This window comes from Dromiciops gliroides, chromosome 5 (genome assembly GCF_019393635.1).
Source record: "Dromiciops gliroides isolate mDroGli1 chromosome 5, mDroGli1.pri, whole genome shotgun sequence".
Classification (NCBI taxonomy): domain Eukaryota; kingdom Metazoa; phylum Chordata; class Mammalia; order Microbiotheria; family Microbiotheriidae; genus Dromiciops; species Dromiciops gliroides.
This window is the reverse complement of record NC_057865.1, coordinates 316,216-329,950: the sequence shown is the minus strand read 5'-3', so window position 1 is coordinate 329,950 and position 13,735 is coordinate 316,216. Positions and strand designations below refer to the sequence as shown.

Genomic DNA, 13,735 nt, shown 5'->3' with positions numbered 1-13,735 from the left:
GTGCACACAGCCTCCCTGAGGCCCCCTGGGGAACAATAGAAGGGACACAGGAGTGAGGTCAAGGAAAGAATTGGAGATGATACCTGGGTTGTAAGTCTGGGGGACTGGGAGGATGGGGGTACCCTCTATGGTAATAGGGAAGGTAAGAAGAGGGGAAGGTTGGGGGCAAAGATAAGTTCATTTTTGGACAAGTTGAGTTTAAAATGTTGATGGGACTTCTAGTTTTGAAATATTCAAAGAGCAGTTGGAAGTTCCAATGTGTGGGAGAGAGGCTACAGCTGGGTACATTGGCCTGAGAATCATCAGCATAAAGATCACTGGACCACGGGAACTGATGAGACCAGCAAAGGCGACTGCGTGGGGAGTCTGGAACTATGTAGATGTACGTGTATGGTGTGTATGAGGTTCGTATGAGTGGTTGTAGATGAAGTGCATGTGGGAGGTGGGGGGGGTATGTGTGTTGTATATAGGTGAGTTCCATGTGCATATGTACATGAGATGTGTATGAATGTGTGTAAGGGCAGAGAGATCATTTCTGAAGGAGGGGAGTAATCTGAGTAGGCTTCATGGATCATCTGGCCCCTGGCTGTTGGGTCAGACAGGAGAGGGGAAGAGGGGGTGCAGGGAGGGCAGTATGCCAAACTGGGGAGAGCCATCAGTCATCAAATGCTATGTCCAAATCTCATGTATGTCTTTACTTGGTGATAAGCTTGAATTCAGGTTAGGGTAGGACCTGAAGGAGCAGCTAGGTGGTTCAGTGGATGGAGCACTGGGCCTGGAGTCAGGAAGACCTGAGCTCCAATTCTGCCTCAGACTTACTAGCTGTGTGACCCTGGGCAAGTCACTTAACCCCAATTGCCTCACCAAAAAAAAAAAAAAGGAATATGATGAGAGCCTACTGTCTGGTAGCAACTTAGGCTTGCAAAGAACCTCCTATTTATTGCCTCATTTATTGGCACCTGACCCCTCTCCCAACCCTCACCCCGCCAGCAAGGGCCAATCCTTTGATCAGGGAGAAGAGTCTAAGGCCAGGAAGCCAAGCTTCTTTGTCCCACTGCTGAGGAAAGTTGCCTCACTTTTCCCAGAGCGGGCTTGAACACTGGGAGCCATGTCTGTTCCTGGGTCTCTGGGCAGCTCCATGTGGAGGCTCCCCTGCTCCAGCAAACCTTTGACTTCATCTGCTGGTGTCTGCTGGAGGCCCTGGGGTGGGCGATGACAGGCACCACCCTGCATTGTCTAATGCCAGGCACCAAGAGAACACGGTAGCTGGTTGGTGCCTGCGTCCACAAGGGCATTGAAGCAAGGAAGTTTACTCATTCAGTGGTTTCTTTTGGAACATTGGACATGCTTTATTTCATTTTTTTCACAATTTATTTAAACATCTCACATATACAAAATAGGCACAATTTCATTTTCTTGTCTTGCTCGAGAATGAGGCTTCTTTGGACCCATTGATGAGGATGAGTGTGAGCCTGGGAAAGGGTGAGCACTGGAACATTGGACGAGGACAAAGGTGGGCAAAAGAGCTGCCTGCTTTACCAGGGGAGGGGGAGTGGATGGAAACTGCCCCCTCCCCCAAGCTGGCCAGAGCAGGATGGAGCAACAGTGCAGAGAGCGGCTTCCAGGGTCTGTTAGCACCACCGACAGTCTTCAAGTATTGTAAACACACTCTAACATGCATATAACTAGCACCTTGGGGTTTGAGGGAGGAGAAGAGCCCCCCTGCCCAGCACCTGGTGATGGGGAGCACACCTTCGTGGAGGTGCTTGAGGTAGGTTACACCTTTGGAAGTTCAGTTTTTAAACTTCCCCCTGTGGAAGATACTCAGAAGCCACAAGTGGTGCAAACGTTTATGGTTTTTATTTTTTCTTTTCTTTTTTGGTTTCTGTTCTTTACAAAAGTTGACCTTTCCCACAACAAGGTGTTAGGATGTTGAGACACTTCCAAGTCCTTTAGGGAGGGGGCGGGGATTAGGGACCTGTATTAAACTGCATTGCACGGTGCTCCAATAGTCCTGACCCTGCCTCTTTTGCCCAGAGTTTAAGCAGAAGAAACAGAAGGAATCAGATCTCAGTACAAAAAAGGAAGGAAGAAATGGTAAAGAGAGAACACTTTTTGGTTGTCTTTTTTTTCTCTTTTCATTTTCTTAAATTTAGATTGAGTTCATTCATTTGAAACAGACTGGGCCAATGTCCAAACGGAATTCTTGGTCTGCATCGCCAATGTCCAAAGGTGCGATGTCAAGGAAGGGCAAGCGCGAGGGCTTGTTGGTCTTGTATTCGATGACAGTCTTTCCCCACTCATTGGTCTTTCTCTGTGTCAAGAAGAAGAAGAAAAGGAAGTCAGTGCTGTTGTTCTGGGGGGTGACCTGGGCCGAGTACCTGCAGGAATGATGTCTTAGAATGGCCCCACCCCTGCCAAGAGAGCCCCATGATAATAAATGGGGTTTGTTCACCCCCAGGAACTTCGGGGTCAGTGAAAGGCCCCCTGTTTTAGAGCTAATTGCAGCTAAGGGCTCTTTTTCTGCCATGAGAGTCAATGCCCCAAATGCTTTGCTACAGCAGGGTTTCTTAATCGGGGGTGCCCAGAGATGAGGGATGTAGGGTAACCCTAATCCAACCCAGGAGTCAAGGTGTAGAGTTTAGGGGATCTGTGACCTGAATGGGGGAAAATGGCACCTTTCTTTTCGGTGACCCCTCACTGAAATAGCATTTCTTTCAGTTACGCATGATCCCATTTTAAATTGTTTTGTCTGAGAAAGGGTCCCTAGGCTTCCACAGGCTGCCGTGGTTATCTAAGCCCCCCACTTTGGCTGCTGTCCAAGAGGAGCCATGGCTCAGAGAACCCCATCATCATCTGGGCAGCGGGATCAAGAAGACGCCTGCTCTAATTCCGACTCTAGCCCTCAATTCTGCGGCTCAGTCCCAGCCTGGTGGGAGAGGACCAGAGGCTGAGGTGAGCCTTTGGTGGCCAACTCTGCCATGAGGGAGGTCACTTACTGAGCAGCCGTCTTCCAGGACAGTAAAGGTGAAGCGGCTGTTGCCTTCGGCAGTGAGCTCTACGTCATTGGAGCCCTGCAGGATGACGGCCTTCTTCAGAGAGCCACTCTCGGCGTCCATGTAAGCCACACTGTTCTTGCAGTGGTAGGTGATGTTCTGAGAGGCATGGTTGGCCAGCAGGCGCATGAAGGCCAGTTGTGTGGCCATGTCCTTTGAAGTTACACCTTCTGTGTTGTATTCAAACTAAGAGACAAGGGCAAGAGTCCAGTTAAGGGCCAATGCTGCTCGATGGATTCATTGGTAGTGGCCCCTCAAGCTCAGCTTGAGGGCTGGAAGGAGACTCAAGGGAGGAGGGGCTAGCTCAGAAGGGACCCTTCCGAGAAGGGACCAGGGAGACTTCCTCCCGAGCCTGCTGGGGCATTGTAACCATGAGCAGAACTTGCTTTTGGTAGGAGACTGCTGTGGGCCTGGGAGCTGTCTAGGAGCAGGGGTCTCAGAAGAGGGACCCCCTCATCTCCTGGGCACACCTCAGGGTGCCAGGCTAAATGGAGTTCTGAAAAGTCTGCTGACCAGGAACTTTAAATTGGTCAATCCCCTTCCACACTGATCTACACAGGGGCTCATGCCCTGGGGGAAGCAGACCCCAAGACCTTGGAATGGGTGCACTGAGGCTTGATTTGTGTGGGTGCCAGAGCCCGTGTCACTCCAGCTCAGGTGACCCTTTAGAGAGGATGAGCTTCAATGGCAACGGAAGCGAGGGGGTTGGGGGCAGTGTCTCACCTGGGTGCCACCATTGAGTGTCTCCCCAAACCACACGTGCTTCTTGACCTTGGGATTCCTGTTATTGTACCAGGCCTTGGCAGGGATGTTCTCGGGCTGGGCTCGGATGCAGGTCTCCCCAGTGGAGAAGTCACAATATACTTTGATGGCGTCCATGGTGCAGCCCTGATTGGGGTCAATCCAGTAGAACCCTGCCATAGGAAAAAACAAGATGAGGTATGATTGCACCCTAGCGATGGTGGCATGCCTGGGGGCCAAGGTACGGACAGAACCGGGCTGGGGTGATGTCTGGTTTCACCCTGCCCATGTTATGACTGTGGCCTTGGGAGCTGGGATCCCTCTGTGACACAATGGTCAGGCTGCAAGCTTTGGAGGGTCCTACAGAGGGCAACCATTGTTAAGCATCCAAGAGATGCCTGAAGCAAGTGTTGGGAATGCAGGGGAGGCAGGTCCTCTCCACATCAGTCAAGGGGTAGGGGAGGGAATGGGGCTGGGCCAGGGGCCCACATACCACTGCTCCATTCGGGGTGGCTGAGTCTCAGGTCCCGGCAGGTACGAGCAGGGTTCTTCTTGGAACCTTCTGGGCTGAGGATGGTCTCAATTTGGTTGTTGAGAGACTTCAGAGTAGCATCCACTTCATAGTCCTTAGGTCTGAGGGAAGCCTGGGTGCGAGGCTGGTCAGCCCGGTAGAAATCGCCTTCGTAACCAAAATCATAGCCACCGCCACTTGGGCCAGGGGGACCAGGCAGGCCAGGGGGGCCAGGGGGACCCTGCGGAGGTTGAGGGGAGAGGTCAGGAAGGAGGAAGGGGCACCTATCACGGCATATTCCAGCACAGGCAGCAAGCAAACCACTCTGCCCACTCTAACAAGCACCCCGTGGCATCTCCCGGACACTTCTGACATTCAAACCTTACTCCCAAGAGGGCTGGAAACTAAGGAAAGAGAAAAACCATCAAGGAAGATGCAATGGAGAAGGTCGTCAGAGGCTGCCAATCTCAGGGTCTGTTAGAGTCTCCATAAACTCCAAAGAGTTGGAATAAATGTCCTGCACTCAGGAACCTTAGGCACTTCTACCTCAGCATCCCTGGGCCTTACTGGCTTTGTCTTTAAAATGGGAATAATGCTGCCTACGTTCCCTAGAGCGGGGCGAGGCCAGACAGCTCTCAAGGTTCCAGCTCCGGGATTTCACTGTCTGAAGTAACAGGCCCTGACGCAGGACCGTTCTTATCCTGTGGCTGGTTTTGGCCTGTGGGAAGGTGAATTCAGGTCAGGAACGTTGCCTTTCCAGTTCACTTACAGCAGGGCCTTGACTGCCTTGAGAACCACGTTGGCCAGCAGGCCCAACAGCACCTGCGTGTCCAGGGCGACCGTCTTTGCCAACAGGGCCAGAAGGACCCGCAGGACCCTGGAAAAAGAAGAAAATGGTTCCCAGTGACCAAAAATGTGCAATGACAGAGGGAGCTTGGGGGAATTCCGGGGTTAGGCAGGCCAGAGAGGCCAGAGAGCACCTTTCTCTTCTTTCTCCTCCTCCCCTGCCCCTCCCCCTCCTCCCCTCGCTCTCCCTGGAGGAAGGCTGGAGGAAGGCTGGAGCCCTGACTGACAGCTGAGGACGCACTGTCCCTGGGTTCCAGAGGAGGCAGCCCTTGGCTCCGATTCACTCACCCTGGGGCCGGCAGGGCCAACTGAGCCTGGAGCACCTTGGTCACCGTGTTGTCCCTGTGGGGAAAGGAAAGGAATTCTGGAGTTATTGAAAAGACAGTGGCCAGGGGGCAGCTAGGTGGCACAGTGGATGGAGCACCGGCCCTGGATTCAGGAGAGCCTGAGTTCGGATCCAGCCTCAGACACTTTACAATTACTAGCTGTGTGACCCTGGGCAAGTCACTTAACCCCCATGGCCCACCAAAAAAAAAAAAAAAAAAAAAAGACAGTGGCCAGGCAAGAAGTCAAGCAAGGTTCTAATGAATGGGAAAGTAGGAAGTGGGTCTTTTCCCCTCCAGCCCGCCTGGAATTCAGCCTGATATTCCATTTATGAGCTGCCTTCTTTGGACGTGGGGACGAGGCTCCTGGTCACTCTTTGGCCGGCTGCATGTCCTTGGCTGGAGGGGGCTGGGCCTTGTGGGGCCGACTTACGGAGATGCCGGGAAGGCCTTGAAATCCATTGTGCCCTTTGAAGCCATTCAATCCTCTTGGTCCTTTCTCTCCAGGTTCTCCCTTGTCACCTCGAGGACCTTGGGGACCCTGGCCAATGAAGAGAAAGAAGTGTGAAAGACGAATGAGATCCTGCTCTCTCTATAGTTCTGCTGCCAGTCTTGAGAAATGTCTCAAGAAGAAATGAGGGTGGACTTAGAGAAGGTTCTGGCATCTCCCTAATGCAAAGAGGCAGTGTGGTATAGTGGCCAGAGCTGTTGGCAGCAGGAGTGCCCTAAGACACACCTCCCTGCATCTCTCTTTTCTCATCTGTAAAATGAGGGGAATAAGCCCAGGGCAGAGAGCCCGTAGCGGGCATGCAGGCCTGACAGCCACTGCTGCCAATGCATCTTCATGACTCCTTGGAGCCCGGGTGGAGAGATAAGAAGACACGGGTATGGAAGCCGAGAGGATTGTTTTTTAAAGGCCCAGACAGGTTTTCTGGATGAATGTTAGTCCCCAACAAAGTCTTCCAAAATACTTACACTGGGGCCTCTTGCACCGAAGGGGCCGACAGGACCCACTGAGCCAGCAGGACCCTACCGAACAGAAGGACAAAAGACAAGGGTTACTCGTAGCCTTGGCCGGGATACCTGGTGAGGACACAGGTCAGACAAAGGAAGGTTCTGAGTGGGCAGCCGACTGGATGACAGTCACTCACCGGTTCACCTCGGTTTCCAGGTTTGCCAGCAGGACCCACCGTCCCATGAGGGCCGGGAGCACCAGCATTACCAACAGCACCAGGATTGCCGGGGTAGCCGCGCTCTCCCTATAGGGGGGAAAAGGGACACTCAGTACTGACCATTTGTGAACGGTCACGGAGTGTCTGGAGATTTCCGAGGCAGTCAAAGGCAATACTGAAGAGAAAGACCTACCTTGTGACCAGCGAGACCGTCTCGGCCCGGGGGACCATCGTTGCCAGGGTTACCCTGTGAAGATACAACAAAGAGTGGAGATCCTTAGTGGGGAAGGCACCTTTATCTATAAAAACAATTTAAGGGTTCCTAGGACTTTGTTAAGCAAAGACCTTGTGAATGGAGCTTTGGACCTGAAGTCAGGAAGACTCGAGTTAGAATCCAGCCTCAGATACTTGCTAGCTGTGTGACCCTGGGCAGGTCACTTCACTGCTTCCTGCCTCAGTTTCCTCATCTGAAAGATGGGGATAGTAATTGCACTGAACTTCCAGGATGGTTGAGGATAAGATAATGTTCCTCAAGTGATTTGTGAACCTTAAAAAGACTCTAACTGCTAACCCCCCCAAGACCTTTTGAAGGCCCTTTCCTTCCCACCCCCATCCAGTTCTGGAACCACAATCAAATCAGCCACCACTGTGCCTGGATAGGACTGGTCACTGTCCCTGCAATTTTCTGGACCAGAGTGCCTCTCCCTGGCCACCACTCTGCCCTGCCTTGCCTTCTCCAGGGCAGAGACTCAGCCCAGGGTCTGGACCTGACTCCTCCCTTTCACTGGCCCAGTTACTTCCCAAAGGCCCAGACCAAGTCTGTTTCTACTATAGACGACACAGCAAACCAGGACCCGGGGTCAAAAAGCTTGAGTTTGAGGCTGGGCTCTGGCTCCCCCCATCTACCAAAGGAGGGGTTCAGGGATGGCGGGCTGCTGCCCCCACCACGTGCAGACAGCCTCAGGTTCTAGGGTCCACGGGTTCCCAGAGTGAGTGCTCAAAGGGACCTGCTCCTTCTAGCCACAGGGAAAGCAAAGTCCGGAGCCATTCCCCAGTGTTGGAAGTGGGTTCGAGCTTAGTTGATCCCAACTCCAGGCTTCTCTCTCCTGGACCTCTGACTGCAAAGAGTCAAGGTCACAGCCAATGTCGGGCCTTCCCTCGGACAAGACTCTCTCCTCGCCTCACGTGGGCCCCAGTGAACCAGCCAGGCCAGGCCTTGTTCCTCTGCCCAGCTCTCTTCCCCACAGACCCCTTCTTGACCCCAGGCCTCAGCCGGCCTCCCTGCACCCAGCACGTGCTGCTCTTCCTTCTGTCCCCTCGGCGGCCATCCTTGCCTAGGCCTAGCACTGCCTGTTCACTCAGTCGCTTTCCATGCATCAGCCCTGGCTGTCCTCCCCCCCACTGCCCTGTTCTGGACACCGTCCTGCCCATCACTTGTCCTCACCTCACCATGGCATCAGCAGTGACCACAACGCTATGGCAAGGGGGCCGGCAGAGAGGGAGGGATTATCTGCCGCTCCCTCCTCCGTGGCCCTCCTGAGGGTGGCCTGGGGAGCTCCTGTGGGGATGTTTTAGGGACCCCACACTATTCTGCTCCTCATGGGCCAGACAGATCCCCTTCAGATGCAGCACCAGAGCACCCAGCCTGCCCGCGCCACCCCACCAGCATGCCAGAACATTGCTTTGTCCCCCTGCTGGAGCCTCCCTGGCCCCTGACTTACATCACGACCGGCTTCACCAGGAGCACCATTGACACCAGGGCTACCTACGGCACCAGGGGGCCCTCGAGCACCCGGAGGACCAGCAATGCCAAGAGGCCCAGGCTCACCCTGCAAAGGCAGAAGAGCACATCGTGAATTCTCGAGCAACAACACGGCCCTTTCAGTGATGGTGAGGGGCCCCTGACAGGAAGTGCAGCTGGGCACAGGGCTGGCAGCAGCGAGGAGAGTGTCATTGACCAATAACTTAGGAGTGGACGGGGCTTCTCTGAATTCTGGGGCAAGCGCACACTGGAACTGGGGATGGATTCGGCTTCTGTGGGCCCGATGCCCCCTCGTGTCTTACACTGTAATGTCGGCCAGCAGGGAGGGAGGCAGCAGATCAACCCTTCTGCCACTACCTCCATCTCAGTCACCGTCATTCAGCCATTACTCACCAGGGAGCCAGAGATCCCAGGAAGACCACGCTCTCCTCTGGAGCCAGGCAGACCGAGAATACCAGGAGCACCGAGAAGACCTTGGGGACCTGAGGAGCCGGGGGGACCCTGGAGAAAAGAAAGGGTGCTGAGTGCTGCAGCTGGGAGCCAAGGCCACCATCCAGAGCCTGCGTCCCTGGGCGGCGGCTCTTTCCACAAACAGCCCCTTCTATTCTTAGGTGGCCAGCAAGCCCATCAGAGATTTGTGCTTGCCTTGTGTCGTTTCAGGGGATGCTGGGATGGTACTCACAGTGGCACCAGACTCTCCGGGAGGACCCTTCTCTCCAGAAAAGCCAGGGGGGCCAACAGCACCTGTCTCTCCAGCACGGCCAATGGGACCTTGGTCACCACGAGGACCACGAGGACCTTCTTTGCCGGAAGCACCAGGGGGGCCGGGAGGTCCCGTGATACCCTGAAGTCAAGCAGAGGTGGTTACTCCTTACCCAAGCCAGCCCAGGACCGCATGTGTGAGGGGCCCATGTGGGGGTGGGGGAGAGCCAAGGCAAAGAGGAGAAGGTGAATGTCACCCAACTGACCATGGGGCACCCCACCGAGAAATCTGGGAGGACTTTCGGGACTTCCCTCAGCCTTGGGAGCTCCCCTGGGGAGCAGAGCACTCGCTGTCTAATAAGACTGGGGGGAATCACTGGTTGCTGCAATGCCTGGGTCCTGACCTGTACCCCCACCCCGGAGAAGAGGAGGCAACTGGCCTGCTGCAGCCAAGAGCAGGCCAGGAGGAAGCCTGGGGCCCCTCCAGCTGTGCCCATAACCCAGGCGCCAAGTGTGGCAGTCACAGGATCTCCTGAGGGGCCCACATCCGAAATGCCAGCATGGGCTTCCTCTCTCCTTACTGTACTGCCTCTGCCCAGGACTAGCTCCTTGAGTAGCTCGGGTCTGGCACTGTCAACTGGCTGGAGGGGGCAAGGCTGCTAGGCTTGGACACATCTGATGGACAAATGATTCTGACTGTCCTTTGAACAAGCAGGGCTTGGGGGGCAGTGTCTCCTGATAAGGAGTGAAAGCCTGCCCCCCAACTGATTCTATGCCAGGCTTTCTTGGCAGATCGTGAGGCTCTGTGCTATGCTGGGGGTGGCCAGGGGGATGGGGCCGAGGTGGGCACGTCGGCTCTCTGGGAGTTTGCAGGGATTTACTCACAGCAGGGCCAGGGGATCCAGTTCTTCCAGCAGCACCAGGGAAACCAGTCGCCCCCTAGGAAGCGAGTGCATGAAAAGGAAGGCCAAGGTCAAGCCCAGGGTCAAGGATGATGACCACTTCTTATCGAGCCTGGGGCTTGGGGCATTATCCTCTAAGTGCCCTTGACTTGTGCCTGAGGCTGCCTTTGGAGGGCTCCCCAAAGACTTCTCCCACCTATATCCCCCTTTCTAATCTGCCCAAAGCACTCTGGGCACTGAGGGAATGCTGTCTGCCCTTTGGGGCCCCAGGTGTGAGCCAGAGGTTGGGAAATGGGGGAGGGACACAAGATGCCCAGGAGAAGGGGAGCCTGATGAGGGACAGAGAAGCAGCGGGAGGTCTGCCGGACCTGGGATGCAGGAAGGAGCGTGAGCCCAGGTGCCCATTCCCACGTGGAGGCTGCAGAGCCAACAACAGGGCCCAGATGTGCAGGGTGTGCCATGCCCTGTCTCAACCCCCTAGAGTATCACCTGCATCTACAAGACCAGAGGACCATAGTTTACTGCAAGGACTTACAGGGGGGCCACCATCACCACGACCTCCAACAGGACCAGGGGGGCCATTAGGACCCTAGATGGGAAAAGGAGGAAGAAAAACAAGGGTCAGAGGGCCCCTGGCCGTCGCCCTCTCACAGACCAAGCTTGCTTGGGGAAGATTTCCCTCTCTTGGGCTCTCACACCTGGCATTTGGTGAGACCCACCCTGTTTTGGTGGCAGACCATTGCATATCCACTGAGGGAGCTGAGGATGGCAATTTGTGTGAAGAGGAGTCTCTGTAACGTTCCTCTCTCTCTGACTAGAGGAGGACAGTTCAAAGGGCTGTCTACCCTTCTCCCTTCAGCTCAGAGGCAGCTGGGGGTCCGAGAGGATTCTAGCTCTGGAACCCTGGGCCCGCCACTCACCATCTCTGTGCCTCAGTCCCCTCCCCTGTGAAATGGGAATAGCGTGGCTTTGTTCCCCCTCACGGTATCCTTGTGGGCATGGGTGTGAGTGAGCCAGATGACAGGTGTGTAGACATTGCTGAGGGGAAGGGCCAGGCTGCAAGTTCACCCTAGGCCGCTGAACCCACCCTCCTGGCTGCTAGCTCTCCTGGGAGCCGTTTTCACAGGAAGAACTCAATACAACTGCCTGATGGAATGGTCTGTGGGCCCTTCCAAGGAAGGCAATGGATGGCCTTCTGTCACTGGTGCAGGACAGTGCTGGGCTGACCGATGAGCGCCACTCACCGCGGGGCCAGCTGCACCCACAGGGCCAGTGGGGCCGACAACACCGTTTTCTCCCTTGGGTCCTTTGGTTCCGCGTTCTCCCTTTGCTCCAGCTTGGCCAGCTGCACCCTAGGGGGAGAAATCATTGTGGGGGTGAAGGCTCTGCTGTGCCCGCTCCCCAGCCTGGCACCTGCTCATGTAGATTAGCCCTATACTCACAGGAGGTCCAGCGAATCCATTGGGCCCAGCGGGCCCAGCCTCTCCGCGATCACCCTAGGTGGAAGGAGGGACAAGAAGTGTTTTAGCGTCTGTCAGACATGCTCCAACCTCCCGATCTCACAGTTTGACAAAACCAGGTGTGGGGCTACTCACAGGAGCACCTCGAGCACCAGTGGGGCCAACAGGGCCAGCAGGACCGGCTTCACCCTGGAGGGACCAGAGGTAAGTGGTTAGTGAGCGTGACCAGGAAGTGATCAAGTGTGATGGCTGCCACGTCTGCTAAGCTGGCCGCAGTGATGGAGATGGGAGCTCAGAGAGGGTCATGGGAGGCAGAGATGAACAGAGGATGGTCCCTACTCCCCCCCCCTTCACCATGAGCCTGTGCCTTGGTGGGGGGCGCTGGCCGCTGCTGGCCAGTGACTAATATTGGAAGAAGCCACAGGTCTCAGGAAGGACATGTCCAGCCCAGATGGACTGCCTGGGGTGGACTTTTGGTTCCATTAAATGAGACCTGTCGAGGTGTCCATGAAGCATCTAGAGGTCACTTATTGACTGATTCGTAAACCAGCTTATTAGCTGAGAGCACTGGGAGAGGCTGAACATGGAGTCTCCAAACCCAAGGGCAGCAGACAATGGGACATGCTACTGGGGGCTCCTGGCTCTCCTGGGAGGTAGAGCAGGAGTCCAAAGGGGGTTACACCAAGTCACCGTAAGTACCTGGGCTCTGTTGGTTGGACCAGAGCTGGCTGAGTTGGGGGTGGGGTGCTGTTGGGAAAGGTAGGAGTAAATCACGAGAAATACATACTTACCCTCTCACCAGTGGCTCCAGCTGGACCTGGGGCACCTATCGCACCAGGAGCTCCCTAAAGATGGGATGAGAAAGGTGGTTTACCCACCAGCGACTGCTCCCCATTGTCAGAATTTACTCAGCAATGCCTCTTCCCTTCCTGCTCCTCCTCTCTGCCTCTGCTGACACATGCCCACCCCCAGCTCCAGATACATGGAATGGTGAAGCCCTCAGGAGAGGGCCCCAAGAACCAAGGCCGTGGGATATCTCAAAGGATTCAGGGGCTTTGGGAGCCTGCCCTGCCCCCGACGCGGGGTAGGAGGGTTGGCCATCAGAGGACACTCAAGCTCTAGAGCACACAGAGTCACTGCTCAGAGCCAAACTTCCTAGAAGAAGCCCCAATTTCAGCCAATACCGTACTTGGTAATGGCCTGAATAGCAAAGGACAGCCTGGCAAACTGACATTCTTTGTCCAGCAGCAATTTCAGGGGCGTGGCACTGTTGCTGCCCATCAGTGGGCCATCCAAAGGACAGTGGCCTCTGACCGGTCCTGAGTCCTTCTACCAGCTATATTGCCAAGAGAGCCAGTGGGAAAGGAAGCTGGACTCACCCGAGCGCCGTCTCTGCCTGGGTTGCCAAATTCACCTCTGGGACCAGTTTCACCCTGGAAGCAGAAGATCACATGGCTACATTCCCACCCAAAAGGTGCTGGAGGCAACAGGAACAATGCCCTGGCTCTCCAAAGGCCCAGCAAGGCCTCTGCCACACAAATCACCCTGGCACACGGAAAGGCCCTGAGGGGCAGCCGGATGCCAAGGCCCCTTCCCTCCTTGTGTCTGGGGCAGGCCATGCGCCCTCGGTCCGCACCTGCCTCTACTCCCACCCACAGTGTCATCAAGCAGAGGGCTCACACTCACCTTCTCTCCTTTGCCTCCAGGGACACCAGCAGCACCTCGCTCTCCAGGCACGCCACCAGACCCAGCGGGACCAGCATTGCCAGGGGCACCAACGACACCAGGCTCACCCTGCCCCCCAATAAAAGAAATGCGTGGTTCATGGGGCGAGGAGGACAGACTTGCACAGGCCATGTGCTTGGTCCCTCTCACTCTATACCACTCCAGGGTAAGCTAGAGAGGTGGAGAGGCCTGGTTCTATCCTGGAGCCACCTCCCATCACCTCACCCCTTTTCACCGAGGAAGAAAGAGGAAGGCAGAGCTTGGGTGGGCTTGCTCTTTTGCCCCAATGTTCTTCCAGGACCTTTGTCTCTCACAGTGGGGAGAAGCCCTGCCTGGGTCACCCCTGTGAAGGTAGCATATGCAGACTCGGAGACCCCTGACCTTTCCCAGGGTCCCTGTTTGTCTGTCCCTCACCCCAATCCCAGGCAGCCAGGCCTTCCCTCCCCAAAGGGAGAGGAACAAAACCTCTTTTCCCAAAGCCACAAGTATGGGGTTTTTTTTCCTTCTAGAACTGTTGATTTTTCACACCCAGGTA

At 55.4% G+C, this 13,735-nt stretch overlaps 1 protein-coding gene across 1 annotated transcript in view; it reads right to left on the bottom strand.

Moving 5' to 3' along the window:
• Positions 1-1,838: 1,838 nt before the first annotated feature.
• Positions 1,839-13,735, bottom strand: part of COL1A2 (collagen type I alpha 2 chain) — a 30,811-nt gene continuing 18,914 nt past the window's right edge. Inside the window, exons 32-52 of the mRNA XM_043967267.1 lie at positions 13,162-13,269; positions 12,855-12,908; positions 12,267-12,320; positions 11,611-11,664; positions 11,458-11,511; positions 11,260-11,367; positions 10,551-10,604; positions 9,999-10,052; positions 9,094-9,255; positions 8,805-8,912; positions 8,371-8,478; positions 6,843-6,896; positions 6,629-6,736; positions 6,453-6,506; positions 5,911-6,018; positions 5,443-5,496; positions 5,078-5,185; positions 4,291-4,549; positions 3,780-3,970; positions 3,000-3,242; positions 1,839-2,314 (exon numbers count right to left, since the gene is read on the bottom strand). Coding sequence (XP_043823202.1) covers positions 2,168-2,314; positions 3,000-3,242; positions 3,780-3,970; positions 4,291-4,549; positions 5,078-5,185; positions 5,443-5,496; positions 5,911-6,018; positions 6,453-6,506; positions 6,629-6,736; positions 6,843-6,896; positions 8,371-8,478; positions 8,805-8,912; positions 9,094-9,255; positions 9,999-10,052; positions 10,551-10,604; positions 11,260-11,367; positions 11,458-11,511; positions 11,611-11,664; positions 12,267-12,320; positions 12,855-12,908; positions 13,162-13,269 — 2,244 coding nt within the window. The 3' untranslated portion in view covers positions 1,839-2,167. The remainder of the gene's footprint in view (positions 2,315-2,999; positions 3,243-3,779; positions 3,971-4,290; positions 4,550-5,077; positions 5,186-5,442; positions 5,497-5,910; positions 6,019-6,452; positions 6,507-6,628; positions 6,737-6,842; positions 6,897-8,370; positions 8,479-8,804; positions 8,913-9,093; positions 9,256-9,998; positions 10,053-10,550; positions 10,605-11,259; positions 11,368-11,457; positions 11,512-11,610; positions 11,665-12,266; positions 12,321-12,854; positions 12,909-13,161; positions 13,270-13,735) is intronic.